We start from the raw sequence: 21,623 nt of genomic DNA on the forward strand, positions 1-21,623 counted from the left end.
TCGGAGAACATATCCATGCAGTATTAGTGTTCACGGGAACGAGTAACCTGTCGCACCTTTTTATCTCTCGATCGTCCGAGTATCACGTTCGCCAGGCGGCTTCGTCAGGACGGTTTTCCGCAGGTGACGTCTACCGATCGCCGGTGTACTGATAGACATTCCGAGTTAAGTTTCCGTTCTGGACGTGAACGAATTCCCAACGAAAAGGAAACATCATACAGGGAGAACGTTCCAGGATCATCAACTTTCTAAGCAGCTACCTGATAATCAAAACTGGATCGACCAGTATGAAGATCGCCACGACCTTGTTCCTTTTCGTAGTTGTCGGTATGTACCCACTGTTTGGCCTTTCTTCGACGAAACGCAGCTTCTAGCTTCCATAGATTTATCATTTATTAATCGGTAGAATTCAATTTTCATTCAAGTGTTGGGTCTTTCCTCAGACGTGCTCATATTTCTCGAGAAGATTCGATGTCTCATAAGTAGAACCTGGATTTTATATGTTCATATGGTACTTGGATGTGTCAAATCCAATTAAATACTAATCAATTTTATGCTATTTAAATTTTATAAATCTGTTACTCGCGGAATTGAAATTTATTTAACTCGAGGGTTTGTATGTTAGTGTGTAATAATGTATATATTACTTGTTAAATTTTCTTCTTGGGCATACTAGATTTGTTAAGAAAAAGCGTAATATCATGTTCATTCTGATATCTCATTTGTGTTAGAGAAATTCTATTTCCAGTGCATTGACTGTAGATATTTATGTAAATTGAAACGTTCATAGATCGTTCTACAAAAACGCAACCTAAAGAAAACTTATTTAATCTATTAATAGGTTTATTAAATGAGAAGTGACGAAAGGTTCAATAGTCTCTGCTGCATTGCATGATTCGTTGTGTTTTAATGTATGAACATGTAAATCCATGATTACAGAAATGTATTAGAATTCTAGATTTCTTAGAAATATATAGATATATATTTGAATTCTTTAAAAATACAGTGTGTCCAGAATATTTTTTGAAAACGTATCAACATATGAGAAAAGACTCAAACAATTTGTCTAAACGCAATTGTAGTTGTATCTAATTGTAAGATGACATTTAGCTAAATAAATTATCTTCCCAATAATCAAAATACATTGTACGTTCCGCAAAACTATGTGTTTTAGTACGTTTTAATACTTTATCGATGCGTTGTTTCGTAACGCGTTTACGCATATGGGTGAAAGTGTAAGCTTTACACCGGTCACGTAATTGTCACAAAAGACCGCAATCTCGGTAATTAAATTAGGTTTTCGAAGCATTGTCCCGGTTCAGATCTTTGGATTACACGTACAAAACTAGAAGCTGCGTTACCGAATGCATAGCTAACACCACGATATTCATGTGCAAATATCAACGCGCCACCAACCAATTATGAAATTGTGTTCTATCACTGACACAAGAATGTCAAAGTGTAATATTCCTTGCGTAACATCCTGTCAGGAAAGGATTCTTTTGTTCCCTAAAAACAATAGTACAGCCACAAATCTAAATTGTACAGCTTGTTTCGGTTTATAAACAGACTTTGGATTTAATGCACATTAACAAATGTGTGTTGTGAAATTTAATTATAACTCATTAAATTTCCCTGCTTTTTGTATTCCAATAACCCCTCCAATAAAGGATAGAAATTTCGTTATGTCTACTATTTTTTTTTTTAAATAAATTTACAAAAATGTAAATTTGTCAATCTATTGGCGAGCAGAATCAATTTCTCTTGTACAGAAACCTTTACTGACACAATGTTTATTTAAATATTCTATCGATATTCAACTACCAGTTTCCAATAGAGAAATTTTTCTAACAGAAATAGAAAATTCTGTTTCGCTTCTTTCTATTTTCTTTGTCGATCCGTTATTGGGAACTGGTTTCCAGAGTATCTACTACTCTTTCTGGGTAACTTTTCGGGCCTTTTTTTCCATAATTTTACGCCTTGTATCAAAGCATATTTATTTATTATTCTGTGCTATCGAACCCTGACTCATCTCGACTGACCGCACTGTCTCACTCCATCTTACCAATCAATCTACCCTATCACTCGATCGCATTACTACTGAACTTACGCGAAATAATTCTCGTCTCTCTTTCTTGCGATACTAATGGCCGTAGTCTTTCTTCGATGCGACCGCTACAACTTTCTCACTTAAACGCAGATCTCTTTGTAAATACGATCCTGCATATGAAATGTTGTAGAATGAGGTTAAATCTTGAACTCGCGAGCTTCGTGCTCCTTCGTGCGACAGTAAAAGTAATTTTCAATAATTTCACGGTTATCTTCGCGACGACCAAGCCGTGACGTTAGATCGTGATGTTACAGATGTGATATCTTTTTATATCACGGAAAACTTCGTATGAATTATATAAAAAAAATTTAAGTATTCAGTATTTTTCCATTCAGAGTCCATGTTACATCAGATTAATCAAAAGTTCGTGCATTCTTCCAACATTTCTTTTCTTGGTGATATCAAAGATCTTTTTAATTTTCATTATACCTAAATTTAACATGTTCTGATAATTATCCTGTTAAATAAGAATCATAATAATCCGACTTTACTACAAGAATATAGAGTTATTGCAACAAAATGATGCAAAAAAGAAAGGAGGAATGTTCGAATACAGAAAGAAATGTAAGAAGCAATAAGTACAAAATTTAAGTGTTAAAATTTACGAATCGATCTAATAGGTTGAATAATACACAGTGGTAGAAATGTACATAACTATGTAAATAAGTAACAGACTAACAGGTATTGCAACACGTCTAATCGCGTTTAATATTACGAATTCATTACGCTTGTGTAGATACGCTAATGACAGAGACTGATTGTGAGTTTTAAATTGAAACGGTCGGATTAAACTCACCGTCGCGTGTTCGATTAACTTAGACGTAACCATAAGTATCACTAGTGATAGGTCTACGAATAAACAGACAAAAACATGCTCCACATTTTCAAACACAATATGTTCAAACAGTTCAAACACGGTTCTGACATTTCAAACGTTTGGAACGTCAAAATGGTTTGAACTATTCAAAACGACCGAACACTGTTCAAACTGTTTGGATATTTCTTCAGGTGTTCGAACACTTTCGAACATTTCGACATGCGTTCTTAACATTTTGAACATTTCGTCGAATGTTTGTTCGTCGAACATTTTGATTATTTCGTTAAATGTTCGAACACGTTCGAACAATTAGATTACCCATCACTAGACATCACCTTCAAGAAAGCGCAACGCGCTTGAACAAAAATTTCTCTTTTTCTAATTCTTTAAAACTCATCCACGGCGTTTATGGACATAACGGGCGTCTCTCGTAAAACGTCGAGTTTAAATAGAGAATCCTGCACAAAATGATGCGCATCAACAGATCGTGTCTCGACGAGAGACAGACTCGTCGAGCAGAGAAGAGTAACAGTGAAGTCGATCGAACGCATCGGTGCAAAACTAGAAAGTGCAAAAACATCGGTTTTCATTGCTGAAAATCCCATCGATCGAAGAAAACAGAAAGAAATAGATCAGATCGCCGACGAAAGTAAGAAATTGCAGTCGACTGTTCAATTATTGGCACGATCGGGAAAGGGGTATCGAAACCGATGGTAATTACATATTTTCGAGATTTGTGGCAATACTCGTGTAATATCGCGAGGAAAGAATGATTGGAATACATGTAGAGCAAAACGATCGTAGGTGTTTCGCGACACCGGGGACTCCTGGTGTTGTTACGCAGCGTTTTCGCTGGCAGGATGCAATATGTTCACTATTAACGCGTCAACTCGATCGTAATGCGTTGGTAATCATAGAGAAACTTTCCCTGTATTTAGTGAAACAATAACTTTCACGTATTAATTGCCTGGGCCGTTGTGAAAATCCGACATTTTAAGTGGAACCTGTCACGCGTAAATACAAGGATTTTGACGAATATTTTTTTACGAAATTAATAATCTCCTGTGGTAAAGATTATATGCGTTAGAAAGAAAATGTGCAATCAATGAAGTGGAAACAAGTGACAATATCTTTGTAAGTCTGTAAGACCATTTTTATACCAGAATCGACTGTAGACATTTCATAACTCCAGGAATCAATTTAATTAATTACTTAATATTTTATTTTGTCATTCTTCTTTATGATGTCTATGTCATTCAACAATCAGAGCAATTGTAGCTAATCTGTAATATTTATACAGATTTTTAATATTCTTTGAACATCGTTTCTAGACTGATCCAATGTCATCTATTTGACAAAAGTGATGTGGATTTTCATTTTCAAAGTATCAGTAAATTATTTTCTTCTATATGCTTGGTAGGAATGTATGAAGACAGAACATTCCGACTGTATAGTTTATTAAAGCTGCGAGTCTCTAGAAAATAAGTCAATAAACAAAAATAACTTTCAGAATTAATTCAAATAGGGATACAGTAGGATGACGATCAATCGATTCCAATAATGATTCCAGTAGGATTTCGTTGGTCAGATTATTTGGGGAACCGGGTCAGCAACGGGTCTACGTGAACGCTTTATTCCTGACTGGTTACTTTCTACTCACTTCTGACCATCCATGGTACCCCTTCCAATGTTCCACTCTGAGTAATCTTCAAAAATTATTTGGTTAACCTTAATTAAATCTCATTACAGCTTCCGTCTAAAAATACTCGTCATCAATTTCTTGCACAACGAGATAATCTTTCTTATCAAACATATCAATCAAGAATTTATTACTTATTTCAATAAAATGCCAATGTAATTTAAATTCAAAATGTCATCAACTTTCTGTTTGGTAAAAATGCTATCGGTTATTGGTCAATAATTTATTCAAGTTTCCTGAAAGTATACACCGAATAAACGAAAAAAAATATATTGGATTGTCCATAAGTATATATCATAATATCTACCGAATATTAATGTTAATTGCATACTTAAAGCCTGTACAAAAACTATGAAAAATGAAAGAAATGAAAATTATAATAAATAACAAAAGAAAATGGTATTCCTAATTTCGTTGTTATGAACCGTGGCTAATTTTAGTCAATGAAAATTAAAAAACAGTTAACTCAATTTTAAGAGAAAAAAACACTCAGATTTCGATTAATTGAAGAATTAATGTCCCCTGATTATTTTTCGTGTCGAGAAGGGAATGTAACCATTAATCAATGTTAAAAGAGAACAAAAATGGCCACCCAGTTGCGAATCGTATATACAAGCGACACAACACAAGAAGCCACTCGGAAGGTGTGTCGGGCTCAAGGTAAAGGTAAAGGCCGTTCGTGGGAAAGTGTTGCGCAGGTTTGTTCCTTTGCAGTTCGTGTATCACGTTAATCACGGGATTCTCTAAACGAAGAAAAGTGGATTTTACCTTCATTCATGACAACATCCGTGATGCTTCTGCCCAATTATATCAAGACTCGGTTACATTAAGGCTAGATCGGAGGATGTACAGTGAAAGTATCCTTGAGATTTGTACCGCAAAAGTCATCGTCCTCCATCGTGGTGTGCAGATTAGAATCTCGGGTTAGTCATCCTCCTTAGAGGATGCGGACGAATTTCACAGGGCGAAACGGAACTAACGAGTAACAGTCTTGTTGTTAAATAACGAGAATTTTAATCGCATTTTGAAACGACAGGATTACGTGTGCTGAATGTGTGTTCTGAAGTGGACTACCTTCCAGAAACTAGAATTAAATGGTAATTCGTTTATTACTATAAGAGTTCAATCAGGTCGAAAATATAATAAAAATCTCATTGAATATTTTACTATCCCGAGTTTTAGACAATCTTGTAGTTATTAAAGTTATATTATAAATACATACACTTCGTGGCATAACTATAAAACCACCCAAAAATTTTCAATTCTTATGTGTTATGGTTAAGATGAAAACGAACCAAGTATGCCATGTCTGAAATTGTGTTGAGAAATAATGTTCCTCCAGGAAAGGATAGATTAAATTCCTTAAAAAAATTTGTTCGTTTTTATGTTATCCATAATACATAAAGATTAAAAATTTTAGGGTGGTTTTGTAGTTATGCATGACAGTGCATAATCCATAGCCTACGCAGAAGAATATTAATCTCATTTATCTAACTTCAGAGATGAGTTCTAAAAGCCAGTAATGAATCTAAAATCAGTTCGTTTGCGAAGAAACATAACATTTTTTCATATTATTACAAATAACGGCAATATTCAAAGTGGACATAGTTATTGCCCCACCCTGTATAAAGAAACAAATTTTTTAGATTTAGTTTCATTTCCATTTCCATTTATGTAATTAAGACATCAATCAATTTATCATTGATAGAGAATGCATCGTGTTAAAATAGTAAATATGTAAAACAGCATTTAACAATATTATAATTGGTCTGAATCAATTAATAAATGTAAAAGATAAGAATATTTTGTGTCAATGGGTACATCATGAATGCCAGTAAATTTCAGAGTTATTTTATTTCTATATGAACGTGGTAGAAATTGACATTCTACAGAAATGATATTTATGAACTTATTTAGTAAAAATCAAGTAACACTTTGTCAATAATAACATATTTATACATATTTACAAGACCATTCACATTTATACTAACGACCGTATCGGGATGATGAAATAAGCAGTAAAAGTGCAATTGACTTGGAGGAGACGTGCAAAATGTGTAATGGAGTGTTCTTTAAACTCTCGAGCAACTACCTGAAGTACTCTTCCTCAATAACTCGGCCAAGAAATGGCTTCATTGTGCTCGGGCATGGTAAGCTTTCTCGTTCGAACATTTCACCATGTTCGTGTGCCTGCAACAAAATTTCTACACACAATCTCTGTCCTTATGTAGACAGATTTTTAACGTCCTCCGCAATTCCGTCCCCGCTTTCTTCGAACTGTAACCAGCGGATAAAGATGTTTTGATTTCTCGGCAGATTCAAGTACATATACATATGTATATATTTCATAATTCCGTCAAAAATGTGTTATAACTGCGAGGCTCACTCGTGTATTCGGTATTATGAAATGTTACATGATATACGGGCTATTCCACGTGACGACACATATTTTTACGCTGTTGGGACATCGAAGAGGGTGACAGTTCGCATAGAATACGATGAAAAACTATCGCTATGATTTTTACACATTGACACTCCCACTCATAAATGCTAGGACACGCATAAAATATGCAATATTTCTTACAAAATAGTACGAAATTGTTGAAAGTCTGAAAGAAGTATTGTTTAGGGAATATTAACGCTTAATGGATAACGATTATGCTACTGTACATGAATAACCATGGCCCAAAATTTATAATTTTTACGAAACGTCACATTTTCTTAATACAGGTCAGGTGTCCTAATATCTATGAGTGGTAGTGTGTGTCGTATTCAAGTATGTAAAACACAAGAGAAGGAATTTCAGAGAGTAATAACTAATACAGTTTTTATTTCTTTTATGGTGTAATGAATTTAAATGAGAAAACAAATTTCATTTTACTTACGTTTTTTGTGAAGTAATCTCTGAAAGTGAAAATTACCTCCATGAGCCCGACTAGATATTCCATCTTTGTAATTACGTAGCGAACTTTACATTTTTATTTATAATGTACGCAAAAATTTTAAGAAGATATTTTAATTAAGGTTAACGAAACCCGTAATAAAAGAGAGACGTTCTTGTTTAACTCATGCTCTTCTAAATTAATTACATAATTAATTTTCGTCGTAATGATTCATTATTTCATCCGACAATTTCATTATGTAATTTAGCTTGTACGCAGCAATAAGATAACATTAACCATTCTACTATTTGGAGCGTGAACGGAGACTGTCCAGCAAATTGAAGTGAAATGAAATTAACGAAACGAACAGCTTTGTCTTCGCCAGTCGTAAACTTGCTCTAACGACATTATGACTTTTCCTTTTTTTCAATTGGGTGAAAGACGCGATTTTCGAGATGCGGAACTGATATTCGAATACAAGGAACCTCCGAGGCCGGTCAACGTAGTCGAAAGATGACTCGAGTTTTCAAGTGGGTCAGTAGGCTGTGGCCCAATGGCACGCCTCGAGTCCGGCAAATCTTTTTCGAACACAAATTCCAAACGTACCTTTCACAAACTTTGGGACATTCGATAGAATTTGTGTAGACTGTATGGAAACAATATTTTAATTAAATTTTATAACAAATTGAGGATTTTATGCATTTATAGGATTTACGGTTGTCTAAAATTCAGTGTAACAAAATGTTTAATAAAGTTCAATAAAACATTCATTTCATTTGGAATTTCATATTGCCCTTAAAAGAGTAAACAAATTTTATTTCAATTCCAATTTGTATAAATTAGTCCTCAAAACTCTGTAATTTGCACAAGGGTTAGTTATGCCATTAACGAAGTTAAATTCCATTTGACGAAATGAAGAAGTTGCAAAAATAAATAAGTAGAAATACTGTATAATAAAAACTTAAAAAATTTACAATTTATGTTTATTTGTAATTTGATGGATACAATATGTTATATACATCGATCTATTAAATTGTTCACAGCAGATGAAGAATTGATTTACCTTACACAAAATTCGGTCCACAAGCCAATGGTGACATAATAATAGTCTATTTAAGGACAGTTTCACGAAATTCGTGACTAACTGCAGAATCAAGGAAATTTCGGTGATTCATCGATTAATTTTAGAAGTGAAAGTAAATGTGACAACAAACTCGTCTACTTTAGTAAGACCTTTTAAGGAATACGATAGAATACTTCTTAAAACAAAGAGCATGTAAAAGTCTGTAGTGATTCCAATTTTATAGTGTGCATTTCGTAGTGTACACAGTGTATATTTGAACTCTCTTCGGCACTTGTGTGAGTTCTTTCTATTATTATCCAAGGAACCGCAAATAAAGGATGGTTTGACGTCTTCCATGAAAAAATGACATTAATCTTGATGCTCGAGGACATTTTGACAGAGAGTATATTAGAAAACCTGTCATCGTTGTTCCGTGGCTATGACAGACAATGGAACATGTATATGTATAACGCTTGATGACTGATTTCACTGGAAGATTATCTTCGCGAGGAGGAAACGATTTTGTGGAAATATTAAGCTATTGCGGTGAACGACAAGTATAAATGTTTTTCTAAAACAACTGCAATTCTCAATATATGTATAAGATTCTTATACAAGATGTCCTGCAAGTGGACGTTAGTCTGAGAACTACGGAAAATTCAATTTTGTAAAAGTTCTAATACTGATGAATAGTTCTAAGTGGCCTTTCCAGTTCGTGTAAGGAAGTCCCAATACTTGTGTGTAAAAAGTTATTCATAATGAAAGTTATGTGTAATAATTTCCAATAAGTATAATAAGTACAGTAAATGATTCTTATGTTTTAAAAGTAATACTTCTTTAGCATTAGAAGAACCAAACCCGTCAAACTGATGAATATAAAATTTCTTATTTTACAATTAGGTACTGAAATCATAAAGGTACTTTTGTCGGAATTAACGTTGTCTGTTAATTTATTACAAATTTTACATTATACTATATTCTCATATTGTATCGCATATTATACAATAGAGGACAAAAAAGGTACCACTTCTTTGATTCTTTTAACTTCTATTATTTTTCAACGTCCACTTGCAACATACCCAGTTTTATGCAGCTTTGAAATCTTTATCAGAATATATATCAAAGTTTTAACTTGATGTTAAAAAATAATAAAAGTAAAAGAAATCGAAGAAGTGGTAACTCTTTTGACCGCTACTGTATATATTGACATGTTATACAATTTAGTTTAGCATACATTCAACGCTGGAAGTTCTAGTGTTAAATGATTAAGCTTTATAAAGTATTATATAATCGATATAGGAGAAGAATTATCTGCAAATATACTAAATGTATGCAATTGCGACGGAAAGAAACTGAATAATTCTAAAATGTCCTTAAAGCAAAAATATGAAGGTACTATACAAAATTCCACAGAAGCGTAGAGAAAAATTAAATTCTTTTCTTTATTAAATATGATCATTGTCGTTACATTTCATCAAACTTCATTCCCCGACTCATCAACCCAAATCCGACGTTTACAGACGATTAAAGGATCAATAGCACAGATTAGGTGATATAACGATAGTTGATCAAATGCCCCTGCAAATTTCAAAGATCATATCAGAAATGGTGTTCCACTCAGAATCAGTTCAAAATTTTTCATAACAATGACGTCCGTCGAAGTCGGCAACGACCAAGTCCCTGGTAACTGATCCAGCTCAAAGTAACCAGAACTGTGGCTTTCCATCGTAATGTCGCTTCTACAAAATCAACTGGAATTTTTATGCTAATAATCCGGTTCTCAAAACATAGACTCTCTCCGAAAGTATTTTTATGGTTCTTAAATACGTGTCACAACCACAACCTTAATACTATGCTCGAAATTAAAGTGAATCATTTAAATCACATTTTATTTATCGTCCAATTCAAGATTATAATTTGTTCGTGGAGCAGGACACAATAATGTTTACTCGAGTTCCATTTTATACATAACATTACAGTGGCGGACAAAAAAGTTACTACTTTTCTAATTCGTTTTATTTTTATTGTTCCTAACATCAGCTTGAAACTTTAATATTTATAATTTTATACAGCTTTTGTTTCTCTATCAGAGTATATATTAAACACATACTAAAGTTTTAAGTTGATGTAAAAAAATAATGAAAAGGAAACAAATCGAAAAGGTGGTAACTTTTTTGTGTCCTACTTGTACATGTATTATACGTCGCGAATTACGATGAAACCCACATGGTGTTGGAAAGTCGAAAAATTCACAGGTGTATCTTAAATTCTGAAACATAAGAATAAGTACTATTGTTTCGAATAAATTTTTAGAAATCCTTTAAGAGATCAGTTACAAAACGATGGCGACGAAGTCAGTTTGGATCGGAACAGGGATCCATGGTGTTCTTTTCTTCCGATTTGGTTGCAGGATGCACGTGGCGGGAGACGCTAGGGACGTGCGTGTTTCAGTCGGACTTTGGTTTTGCGTTAAACTGCGCCTTCAAAAAGTCCGGCCTCTTTCGGGTACGAAATCTTGGAGGCGTCAAAGGCTACGTCGGCCTGGGTGAGTCGAAACAAGCACCGATGCCGATGGAACAATAACATTAAACCAGCAACGCTGCACGAAATTATCAGCGTTTCTCTTAAAAACGGACACGAATCTCCTAATAGATAATACAAATGCAAACACACATTAGAAAACTAGAATAAGGTTAACAATGTATAACTCATATACACGTAAGCAGAAATAAACCTTCACTGGGGTTCCAAATGCCCGATAAACAAAAATACATATACACTATAGAGTATTGATTCGTAGAAGATACCAATTGAGTTGTCATAATTAACCACTTTGTATATTTTATAAATTAGTAAGTTATTGTAGTTCGATTGTAAATATTTAGAACATTCCTATTAATAATTGTATTTTTTAATGTATTTCTTTGTATAATATATATTTGGGACCTTCTGTTATACTATTATAAATAGTATTTCGTAATACTATCGTACCGTACGCTATAAAAATATAAAATTTTGTGGTTTAATTCATTTTTATGACTCTGATAAGTGGTGACTTCTACATGAGAAATGGTGAAAGTAAAAATTCGAGTTTGCATATTCGCTGAAGACTTATTATGTCCGTCAACTAGCCCAGGAATTGAATATGAATGGAATGTGAATTAAATAGTTAGAAATATTCTATTTTGAATCTTGAGAATATTCAGTGCGAATAAATACCACGCTTGTAATAATAAAAAGTTGAATTGCTTTGTGTGAAAAAATCTATGACGACATTATGGTGAAGGACTTATTTGATATTGCTTCTTGTCACAGTAAAAACTTTTACATCAAGTTCAACTGTTTCTTTTTCGTAACTTTTGTCCAGTGGTTCATATACTCATTATTATTGCTTTTTATTGTCGTTTGGATCACTTACACTTCGATAATTATTATGAGATCTGGCAAATTAACCATTCGGAAGTGTACATTAATAATACACTTTCTATTCCTAATTCTACCTTCCGTTTCGTGACCCAATTTTACGAATCGACGAAATAATATACTGTCTCATCGAACGACAAAAAAAATGAATGATGACTGCATGTCAGTGATCATTATATAAGACTCGAGTTATGGCATACATTGCAAGTACTTTACAAATGTGTAGCAGTAAATTAATGAACATGAATAATTCTTAAACATTTGTTTTATATATATATATATATATATATATATAACTACGTTTATGCATAAGGTGTGCTTCGAATATGAAAATTGACTTTTTGTTATTTAATTAAAAGGCTATTTATGCTAAACATGTTTTTATATAGCAACTTTTCAAAGTTAAATTAAATAGGAGTTTATTTACTCCGTTAATGATTTCATTAAATTAAGAATAATAGTTCCTAATTCACTACATTCTATTGAAATTTTAGTCATTCTATATCCACATCTGTTATAAATGCATAAAATCAGACAGTTAGTCTTGTTACCAACATGCTTTGAAGCATAGTTGGGCCATGTTACGCAAAAAGCTACCAACCCTCAATGATCTGGATTCTAGATTCTAGAACGAAGAAAAAATTTGAAGATTTTCATATAAAAAAAAGTAGCTTTATCTCTTTTCTTCTTGGGTGCATTTTATTTCTTATTGTTATTTTACGTTCTTAATGGCTTATTTAACAGTGAGTAGTATAATTAATTTAATTTTTTATTTTCTATGGTTTGGTAGTTCTAATAATTGTATAATATAAGAATCGTTCTAAGGGATTGATAATTTTTTGCAGAATAAAGATCCCAAAATTATGAGGTTCGTACTGTGTTTACCTAATTTTTTGTCATTTTCAGGGTTAGTAAGTTTCTCCATAACATGGCCTAGTTATCCTGCAATAATGAGTCAATTTTATTTATAAAAACGCAGATACCTATAGTGTACTAAATGTAGTAGTCTGAAACTAACATAGACATCAATTTTAAAAATAAATTATTCCCCTTACAACCATAATTTATAATTAAATACATGTTATATCGTAATTACACGGAAGATCCTAAAGACATTTTGCATTCCTGAATGATAATCATCCGATCCGCCAGGAAACGATGCAGAAAATGACCGAGCATGATTCGTAATACAGCGATCAATCAGGTGACAGATGGACATAATTAAAGATGACTTTCAAATTAAGATACTTGCTAATTTTCAACAGAGATGGGCAAACTCATTATCTAGATAAAAAGTTTCGAATAACGAATAAAAGATAAAAAAAAGTATTTCGTCATTTTTAATTGTTTAAACGTGGAAATTTCAATTTTCATAATAAAATAGAACTTCCTTATGAATGAATCGACATTTGTCGAACAATTATTTAATATCATTAACTGTTTAAAGCTCAGGACGACACCCTTAGATACTGCTGCTTTTCACTGTGTACTATTCGAATAAAATTGTGCCCAACTCTGCTTCTCAACCCACTTTTATCGTAATACAAGACTAACTAGGGGAAAAAAGATAGCTCTTCACCTTGACCCGACCTGGATCGCCCATTGAGATGCCACTGGCACTCTCGTAAAGAGACATCTCCGATGAAAACGTAATTTGCATTAGGCACGTACATAACCCGTCATAGGGATCAAAGAAGCCTTCCCGTAAAAACCCACGGTTGTTCGCGTGTTTGTACAACCGCGCAAAAACGTGGCGTCGTGTTCTTACGTAACAAACGGTTGCTTAACTTTCTTCGAGGTTTCTTCTTTTCACGGGATTATGCTGGTGTCTAACCCTTTCGGAGCAGCGGCACTTGCTTCGTGTATAATTCGTAGCGAAAGTAGATTTCTTGCGGATAAACGGAAAAAAATTCTTTTGGGAATTATTCTAAGCAGGTAAAAGATGTATGCGAGATAAATTAAAATTAGAAAGTACAGAAATGATAATTAGTGGACTGCAGATTTTATGCATTTGTAGCGAATTTGAAAGTATAATATACAGTGACTGTCACTTAAAATCATATAGTTCAGTCGATTTTTTCTATGAAATGTCCAATCATAATAAATAATTGTAACTCACACAAGAGCATGTCGTTCAATGTTTCTTTATTTGATATCTAAGAAAGGTATCACACAATTTTTATATCGTCAGTAATTATTGATAGTCATTGTATCTGTCGAAGAATACGCAATATTAAAACAAATCAGTATTAATTAGTAAATATCCCAAAATGAAAACATGAAATTTTATTCATTCTTATTCCAATTAATATTGTTTACACTATTATTTTCAGGATTTTCCGTCGGCGATGAGTTGGGCTTTAGTCAATCGCTGTCTAATGTAGAAGCTACAAAAAGGAGAAGTGTATCTACTAGGGGAAGTGGGCAAACCTACACTAATGCGGTAAGAATTTTATAATATTCACAAAAAAATAACGCTTCCTAAAAAATAATTCTCTTAAAATTGAATTGAGATTTAAATTATTCTCTGATTATTTCTTATTATGTGCTGGGCTAAAAATATATCATCATTTTGCTGTGTATAATTTCTTGATAAATTCTGATTACATAATACTATAACAATATTATCATACATAAATATTTTATTCACGATAATAAATTCAAATATTCCTTTTTCTATTAAACTAGTAGTTTAAAACGTGATGGTATGCTTCGTATAAACTAGTTCAAGGAAAGTGCAAGACGGATAAGAGAAGAACCGTAGAAGTTGGAAAATATTCCACCGTAATGTTCCCAATGCCAAGATGTTCTCCTTTGTTTTTTCATGGCGTTAATTGAATGTATTCGAGCTGCGGCCGCGGAGCACAGGCATTTCACATTGGTCTTGTATAATCTTGAACTACATCTCACACCATACATTTTCATTAGATGCGTTTTTATTCGATTCGTGACGAATCGAGCAGCCATTATAACAATAAAATTGACGAATGATTAGAAACAGGAGAAAAAATCTTTGTGCAAGGTTAATAAGATTAGATATGGCTTCTTCCATGCATACCGAACGCGTCGAGGTTAAATTATCAATACGATTTATGAAAAGGAGTAAGACAAAAATTTTATATACAGAGGTGTGTGCATTAATGGCTTGAAGTTATAACAAAATATAGTAACACAATCTTCTTTTTGGAAATAATGTTTCATTTATACTTTGTATACACATGCCCAGTAGTTTATGTACTTCCAGAACCAGACTAACCCAAATGCAAGATTTTAATTTTACAGCAGATCAAAAAATCTCACCGATTTCATATTTTTCCTCTAAAAAGCAACTATTTTTATGAATATAAGATTCTAGTTTATTTTAATTTATTGAATAAATTAGTCGTTCAAATGGTCCCTTTTTTTTATGATGTAACTTGAACAATTTTCTATGGCTTCAGTAGAGTACTTTAAGTGTAGTAAGATGGTAATAACTCAATTTTTCAAAAATGGACTTGGGTTAGTCTGGTTTTGAGGTGTAAAATTATCTAAGTCATATGACTCAACTTAATTTGCCCCTCGGTATAAAACTGACAAGTGGTAAAAAATTAATATAATGACAATATAAATACTTAAATTTAGAAATTCTTTGAAATAAAAGTCATGCTCAGCTAAAACCTACACATGACAGAATAACATCATTTCTTAGGAGAAAAATCTGTCAAATTGACACAAGGGATGGATGAGGGTTAATATTTTTATCACTAACCGTACCGACCGCCGGACAAATGAACGGTTTTAAATAGGGTACAAATAGGTATATAAAAGTCTCGGTAAGGTTAGTGTTAAATCTCTTGTTAGTATGTCACGTGATACGCACATTCTTCACTTCTGTTTACAAATTGTCCAGTTTCTCTCGTGTCGAATGAGTTACTTTCCTCTAACCGTGGCACAATCTCGACCGTATCCGAAAGCACTCGCTCGGCCTTGTCGCAATCGGTGCGTGAATGTCGATATTACAGCGCTTCCAACTTTCCGCAACAATAACACGGTCTAGTACAAGGTTTGCTGTTCTGCCAACGTACAATAATGCAAATGACGTATACATTGAAACGTCATAGAAAAAAATAAAAAGGAGGGCTGAACGAATTAGGACAAGGCTTCAGAATTTCTACTGTACGATCGACACTCTTCGCGGTTAAAGTGCACGCGCGAAGTTTTTTGTTCGTGACGCTCCCTTGAAACGATTCCCATCGCGCTAAGTTTGTCTTTTATGGTTTGAATCTACAATAGCTCTATTTTCGTGTTCATCGAGCTATTGCAACACCGATTCTTCCAGATGTACAAAGCTCTATCGAAAGAGATTTGGTTACAACGAAACGATAAAGAATCAATACTAAAAGAGCATAAAGTATTATACAATAGCGGACAAAAAAGTTATCACTTTTCTGAATTTTTTCATTTTCATTATTTCTTAACATAAACTTGAAACCTTTATACATATAGTGGGTTTTATACAGCTTCCAATTATCTATCAGAATATACAGGGTGGACTACGAAACGTGATCCGGTTAGATTGTTCTATTGTTATAAATGGAACTATTTTTGTAAGCAAACTATTTATAAGATTATTGTACGTTATCAATGGAACTAAGCAGTCGTTTCTTAACTGTTTACGCGAGTATATTGCAGCTGGTGGACACCAGTTTGAACTTCGTTTTAATTAAGGTAAATGGTATTTTCTTATCGTTCCTTTGGTTTATAAGAAAACAAATTATTTGTTACGATGCTTGCCGAATTCGTCTCAGAATCCGTCAAGAGATGAGCGTAAAATAGTGATAGGTTTATCTATAAACAAAACTGAAGGTGACCTTGAAAACTCTGGGAAAGAGGGGTTGACAAAGGTACAATCATGTTACCTTAGCTAAAAAAAATTTCAATCGAACAGATAGCAGTAGAATAATCTAAACTGATCACGTTCCGTGGTCCACCCTGTATATTGAACGTATACTACAGTTTTAGTTGACGCTAAAAAATAATAAAAATAAAACAAATCCTTTGTCCGCCACTGTAGATACACCTTGTATACTTAAAACTTGAAGTCTGTCTGTCAGCTCGTACTTTCAATGAACAAGTATTTCTTTCGATTGCGTGACAATTTAAAAAATCACATAAAAAGATAAACGAATTATGTGTTCAAGGCTTCGAATCGCGACGAAGTCAGACAGCACGTACAGAACACTCGACAAGTGGTGCCTCCGTTCAAACCTTTGCCCCCTGGCGCGGCTCGACCAATTGCCCAGCAACCGGAACGCCAGAAATTGGTTGTCCAGCAGAACACCACGGTCCTAAGGACCGTACCAGCGCCGTCTTTATCGATGACGCAGCAGGATCTGACGAGGCAGCAACAGCAATTGGCGCAACAGGAAGCGAAACAGAAGCAGCAACAGCAATTGATACAGCAGGAAGCGAAACAGAAGCAGCAACACAGATTGCAGCAGGAGGCGTTCGCGTTGCAGGTGCTGAAGCAACAACGACTACAGCAACAGGAGGCTACGAGGCAGCAGCAGTTGCAGAAGATACAACAACAACAACAACAGCAACAATTAGTGGCGCAACATCAGAAGAGGCATCAACAGATGCTCACGGTGCAGGTGAAGAGGGATCAGGTAACTGCGTTCTGCATTCTCTTTCCGTCAATAACATCTTTTGTGGTGGTTTTAATAAGGATACTTGGTCAATCATGCTTAATTCTGTTATAGTCGTCGGGTTTATTTCGATCCAATCACGTTTTGGTTTCATTAAGGGTGATACGACTTTGCACAGTTTTTGGACTTGATCTTAATCCATCTCTTCAGAAATGGTTTTTGGTTTGCGATGTGTATTTGGAAATAGTTACTGACCTGCATGTTTCTTCTTCCGATGTATGGTAAAATGTGGACGGAAAAAAATGGCTTTTGCCCCATCCTACAAGAAAAAAATTGGATTCTGCCCCCCCCCCCTCCGCCCACCCTTCCCAGAGTTTCAAAGTTTTTGCGTAATATTTAATATTGCAGTATAATTTGAAACACGACTAACAGCCTCTATTAACAAAACGCATAAAATTTCAACGATTTATGACTAAAAACAAAATAAAGTTTGTCTGGTTACGTACAGCATTTTCACTGTGGCAGTCGATGTGTTAATATTTTTGCTCTCCCCTGACTGATAACCTGGCTGCGCTCATGTACTTGGATTACCAACGAACAATTCATTATATCGTTTACCACGCAGAATCTTTAATTCGACGTATGTTTTTTCTCGAAATCGATAGACACCGCAGATGCTCGCAGTTGCATCCGCAGTGCCAGGAAAGCTGCCCAACATCGTCGCTGCTATTCCGCCAGCCGGAAGCATAATGGAACAGGACTCCGCATCCAAACCTATAATTGCAAGCAGTGGTCTGCCCCCTTTCCTCTCGATGCCACAATCGTCAGCACAGTTGACCGACCGTATTAGTCATAGCCCCACTATCTTGGAAGACGCTGATAATGAAGTATCGAAAGACGATTTAAATCAGGTAATCCTTTTTGTTAGCAGAGATCAGTCAACAACCAGAGTTCAAATGACCCAATATAATTTCATAAATGATGTTAACAATCTTTTGAAGCTTCATTGGTCTACATTATTTTTGAAAAATTTTCAGTTTCCATTGCCTGGAGACGAGGCAGCTTCATCCGTGAACGAAATGACATTGCTCTCTCTCCACCCAGTCTCCTCTGAAAGTAGTCAAGCCATGGCGCAGCAACAAACGGACAAAAGACAATCGTTACCATCGTCTCTGCCATCTCTAGCTCCTATTCAAGGAATGGAAACGTCTTTGAAGGCTCTAGCGGAAGCTAGTAACATTACTCTCGAAGCTCTGGAAGCGGCTATTTTACTTAGACAACAGCAACTGCTGCGTAAACAGCAGGGACCGGCGAGTACGACTACGAGCACTACGACAACGATGTCTCCTCCCAAAAAGTAATAAACAAATTTTCCTTACCTGATATAGTATTTTTTATAATTTACTGTGTAGGGATGTCAAAATTAATTTATACGCAAACTTCACAAACGAAATAGATTCTATTAGGGTATAGATGTATTAATTCTTGTATGGTTCGTATTTTTTCAGTAAATATAATTCTGGAGCCACTAAAGTAATGAACGCGCCAAGAGAATACTATCCGTTAGGCTACGACAAGAACTTCGATGACAATTTCGCCAGTCGCGTTGATCTTCCAGACACGAGCTTTTACTGCGGCGATCAGAAGCATTTCCCGGGGCTCTACGCTGACGAAGACCTTGGATGCATGGTAACATAACTTCTCATAAATTAAACGAATTGATTTATACATAAAATCGAGAAATTCGAAGCATTTCTCTAATCTGCCACCTGATGAAAATTGTGTCATGAGTGACGAAGAAACAGGTGTACTTCATAAAATTGCACAATTTTCTACTTTTTCAGGTATAAACAGTAAATTTGAGAAAGAATTATTGTAGATTACTATAAGATATATAGATTACTATACAATTTTCAAGTAACTAACTAATAGTCTATTAACAAATTTATGCAAAATGGAGCAAGAATTAGTAAGAAAAATTTGCAAAAAGTTACTAATTTTTAATATACTTTTTGAACAAATTGATATTTCGAAGAATTGCTTCCGTAAGTATTTTTATTATTAAAGAGCAGGTAATTTTCGTTAAGAAGTATTTTTTCTAAATCGAATGATTCGCAAGATATTCAGGGAAACGTGTTTTTTTACCCCCGACTTTCAGGGCTGCTTTCAAGCAGCTAAAAAGAAATAAAATATTTTTCAATGTACTATCTCTGTGCCAAGTGGCACACAAATTTGCGTGTTACACTAAAGTGACGTTCCTTGTAATTTGTAAGATTTATGAAACTATTCGTACAGATTTTGTATTCTCAGGTGAATATTTGTCTATCAGTCAATAAATTTTCACTAATATTTTTCTCTTCATCTGTGCTCAGGTATTTCACGTCTGCGCGCTGACAGACGATGGGCTGATCATGAAGAGTTTCCTGTGTCCTGAATCGACATTATTCGATCAGACTATCCTGAAATGCAATTGGTGGTTCTACGTCGACTGCAAGTCCTCGAAAGGCCTGTACGACAGTAATATCCCTATTAGCAAGAGTTACCAGCTCATGAAAGCTCTCGCGTTCTTCTCAGCGTACAAAAACCACGAGAATAGTACAACCAATGCTCAAGAAAGCTCAGACATTAATAGCTCCTGAACAGTCATCGTTGAATAGTTGGGTATCTACTGTAATCGGTTCTACGATTGCCAATTAATGTTCTTTTCATCCATTAAGTCTCGAGTTATTTGAAATTGTTTCTATTTCCTCTAACACTGAATTATCTTGCGTACCTTGTCTTGGTGAAGACGTCTTTATACAGTAAGAAATTAAGCTTTATTGTTTTTTTGGGGCATTAATGGGTTAGAAAGAACTTCTTATGAACGTATAGGACGAGGAACGTAATTCGATAAATTTTCGTGTAGCAGTGAAACGATTCTTCTCCAATATGTAGACTGCAGATATTTATGCGAGTATTTATTTCGAAAAATATTTCGCAAAAATTACAATAAAGAGAAATTGTTTTTTATCGATTCGAATATTTGATAAATTACAAGTAAAATATAAAAGTTAATATATATTAATTATAATTAATCAGTTATAATTTAATTAATCGTTTCTGTTCCATTGTTTTCCATACACTTGCATATTCTAAAAACGCATAAAATCCGTAGTCTACCAATAACGACAGACACTGCCGATCTTATTCCAAACGATAAGTGTGTACATATAATTTATTATATTAGAACGTAGTGTATGTAGCGAATAATTTTATACGACAACGAGTGTAAATAGTTGTATGTTGGTCTCTTCGTTGATGTGGCTTTTTCAATAATAATTCTATTTTCCATAATAGTAGACTTATTCTTTATTCTAAGCTTACCAGGAAATTATAAATCTTTTCTCCTCAGCCTCAAGTTACATTCAAGCTGATACGTAATGATTTTGGTTAAAAGGAAATATAATTTACGTAGAAAGCATAAACATTTATTATGGCAAATACGGGCAAATGAGAAAATAATACAAATTAAAATGCCAATATCGCCTTATTACGATTCACACAGTCAGTCTATAATTTCTCATCGTTTTGTCGTTTGAAATTTTTATTATGTACCGAAAGGCATGATTCCTGTGGACAGTTTGATCCTCCGTAACTTTAACAATCAGTGTATTAATTAATATTCTACAACGCCTACGATAATCGCAGCTTGATAAATAATTCGCTTTCTAAACGGCATAAAAGATTATTAATGTTATAATTTATTATTAATTGCGAAAGCGCGCGTCTATTGGAATCATCGAAAATGACGCGCTGAATTGTTAATTCTTAAAGTTTATATAAAATTACACATTTTTAAATGTGTTCTTCCGAAGAAACGCTGCAGAGTAGCTTTTGTATACAGGGTGTTTTAGAATTATAGGTAAAGCTAATAAACAAGGGATGATAAATGAAATTAAAGTATTATAAAGTAAGTTTGTATTATTACATGTGGCTAGAACTTTGAGAATTTGTTATACTTTC

General features: G+C 34.1%; 1 protein-coding gene across 1 annotated transcript; it reads left to right on the forward strand.

The window, feature by feature from the left end:
* The first annotated feature begins 287 nt into the window (after window positions 1-287).
* LOC107186695 lies at window positions 288-20,260 on the forward strand. The gene is made up of 9 exons (XM_015574625.1): window positions 288-327; window positions 10,982-11,116; window positions 14,328-14,437; window positions 17,175-17,330; window positions 17,364-17,642; window positions 18,287-18,544; window positions 18,659-18,978; window positions 19,130-19,310; window positions 19,994-20,260. Exons 1-9 carry the CDS (start codon window positions 288-290, stop codon window positions 20,258-20,260), a joined length of 1,746 nt encoding a protein of 581 aa, XP_015430111.1.
* The last annotated feature ends 1,363 nt before the right edge of the window (window positions 20,261-21,623 follow it).

The sequence above is a fragment of the Dufourea novaeangliae genome, unplaced genomic scaffold, assembly GCF_001272555.1.
Source record: "Dufourea novaeangliae isolate 0120121106 unplaced genomic scaffold, ASM127255v1 scaffold84, whole genome shotgun sequence".
In the NCBI taxonomy this organism is placed as follows: Eukaryota; Metazoa; Arthropoda; class Insecta; order Hymenoptera; family Halictidae; genus Dufourea; species Dufourea novaeangliae.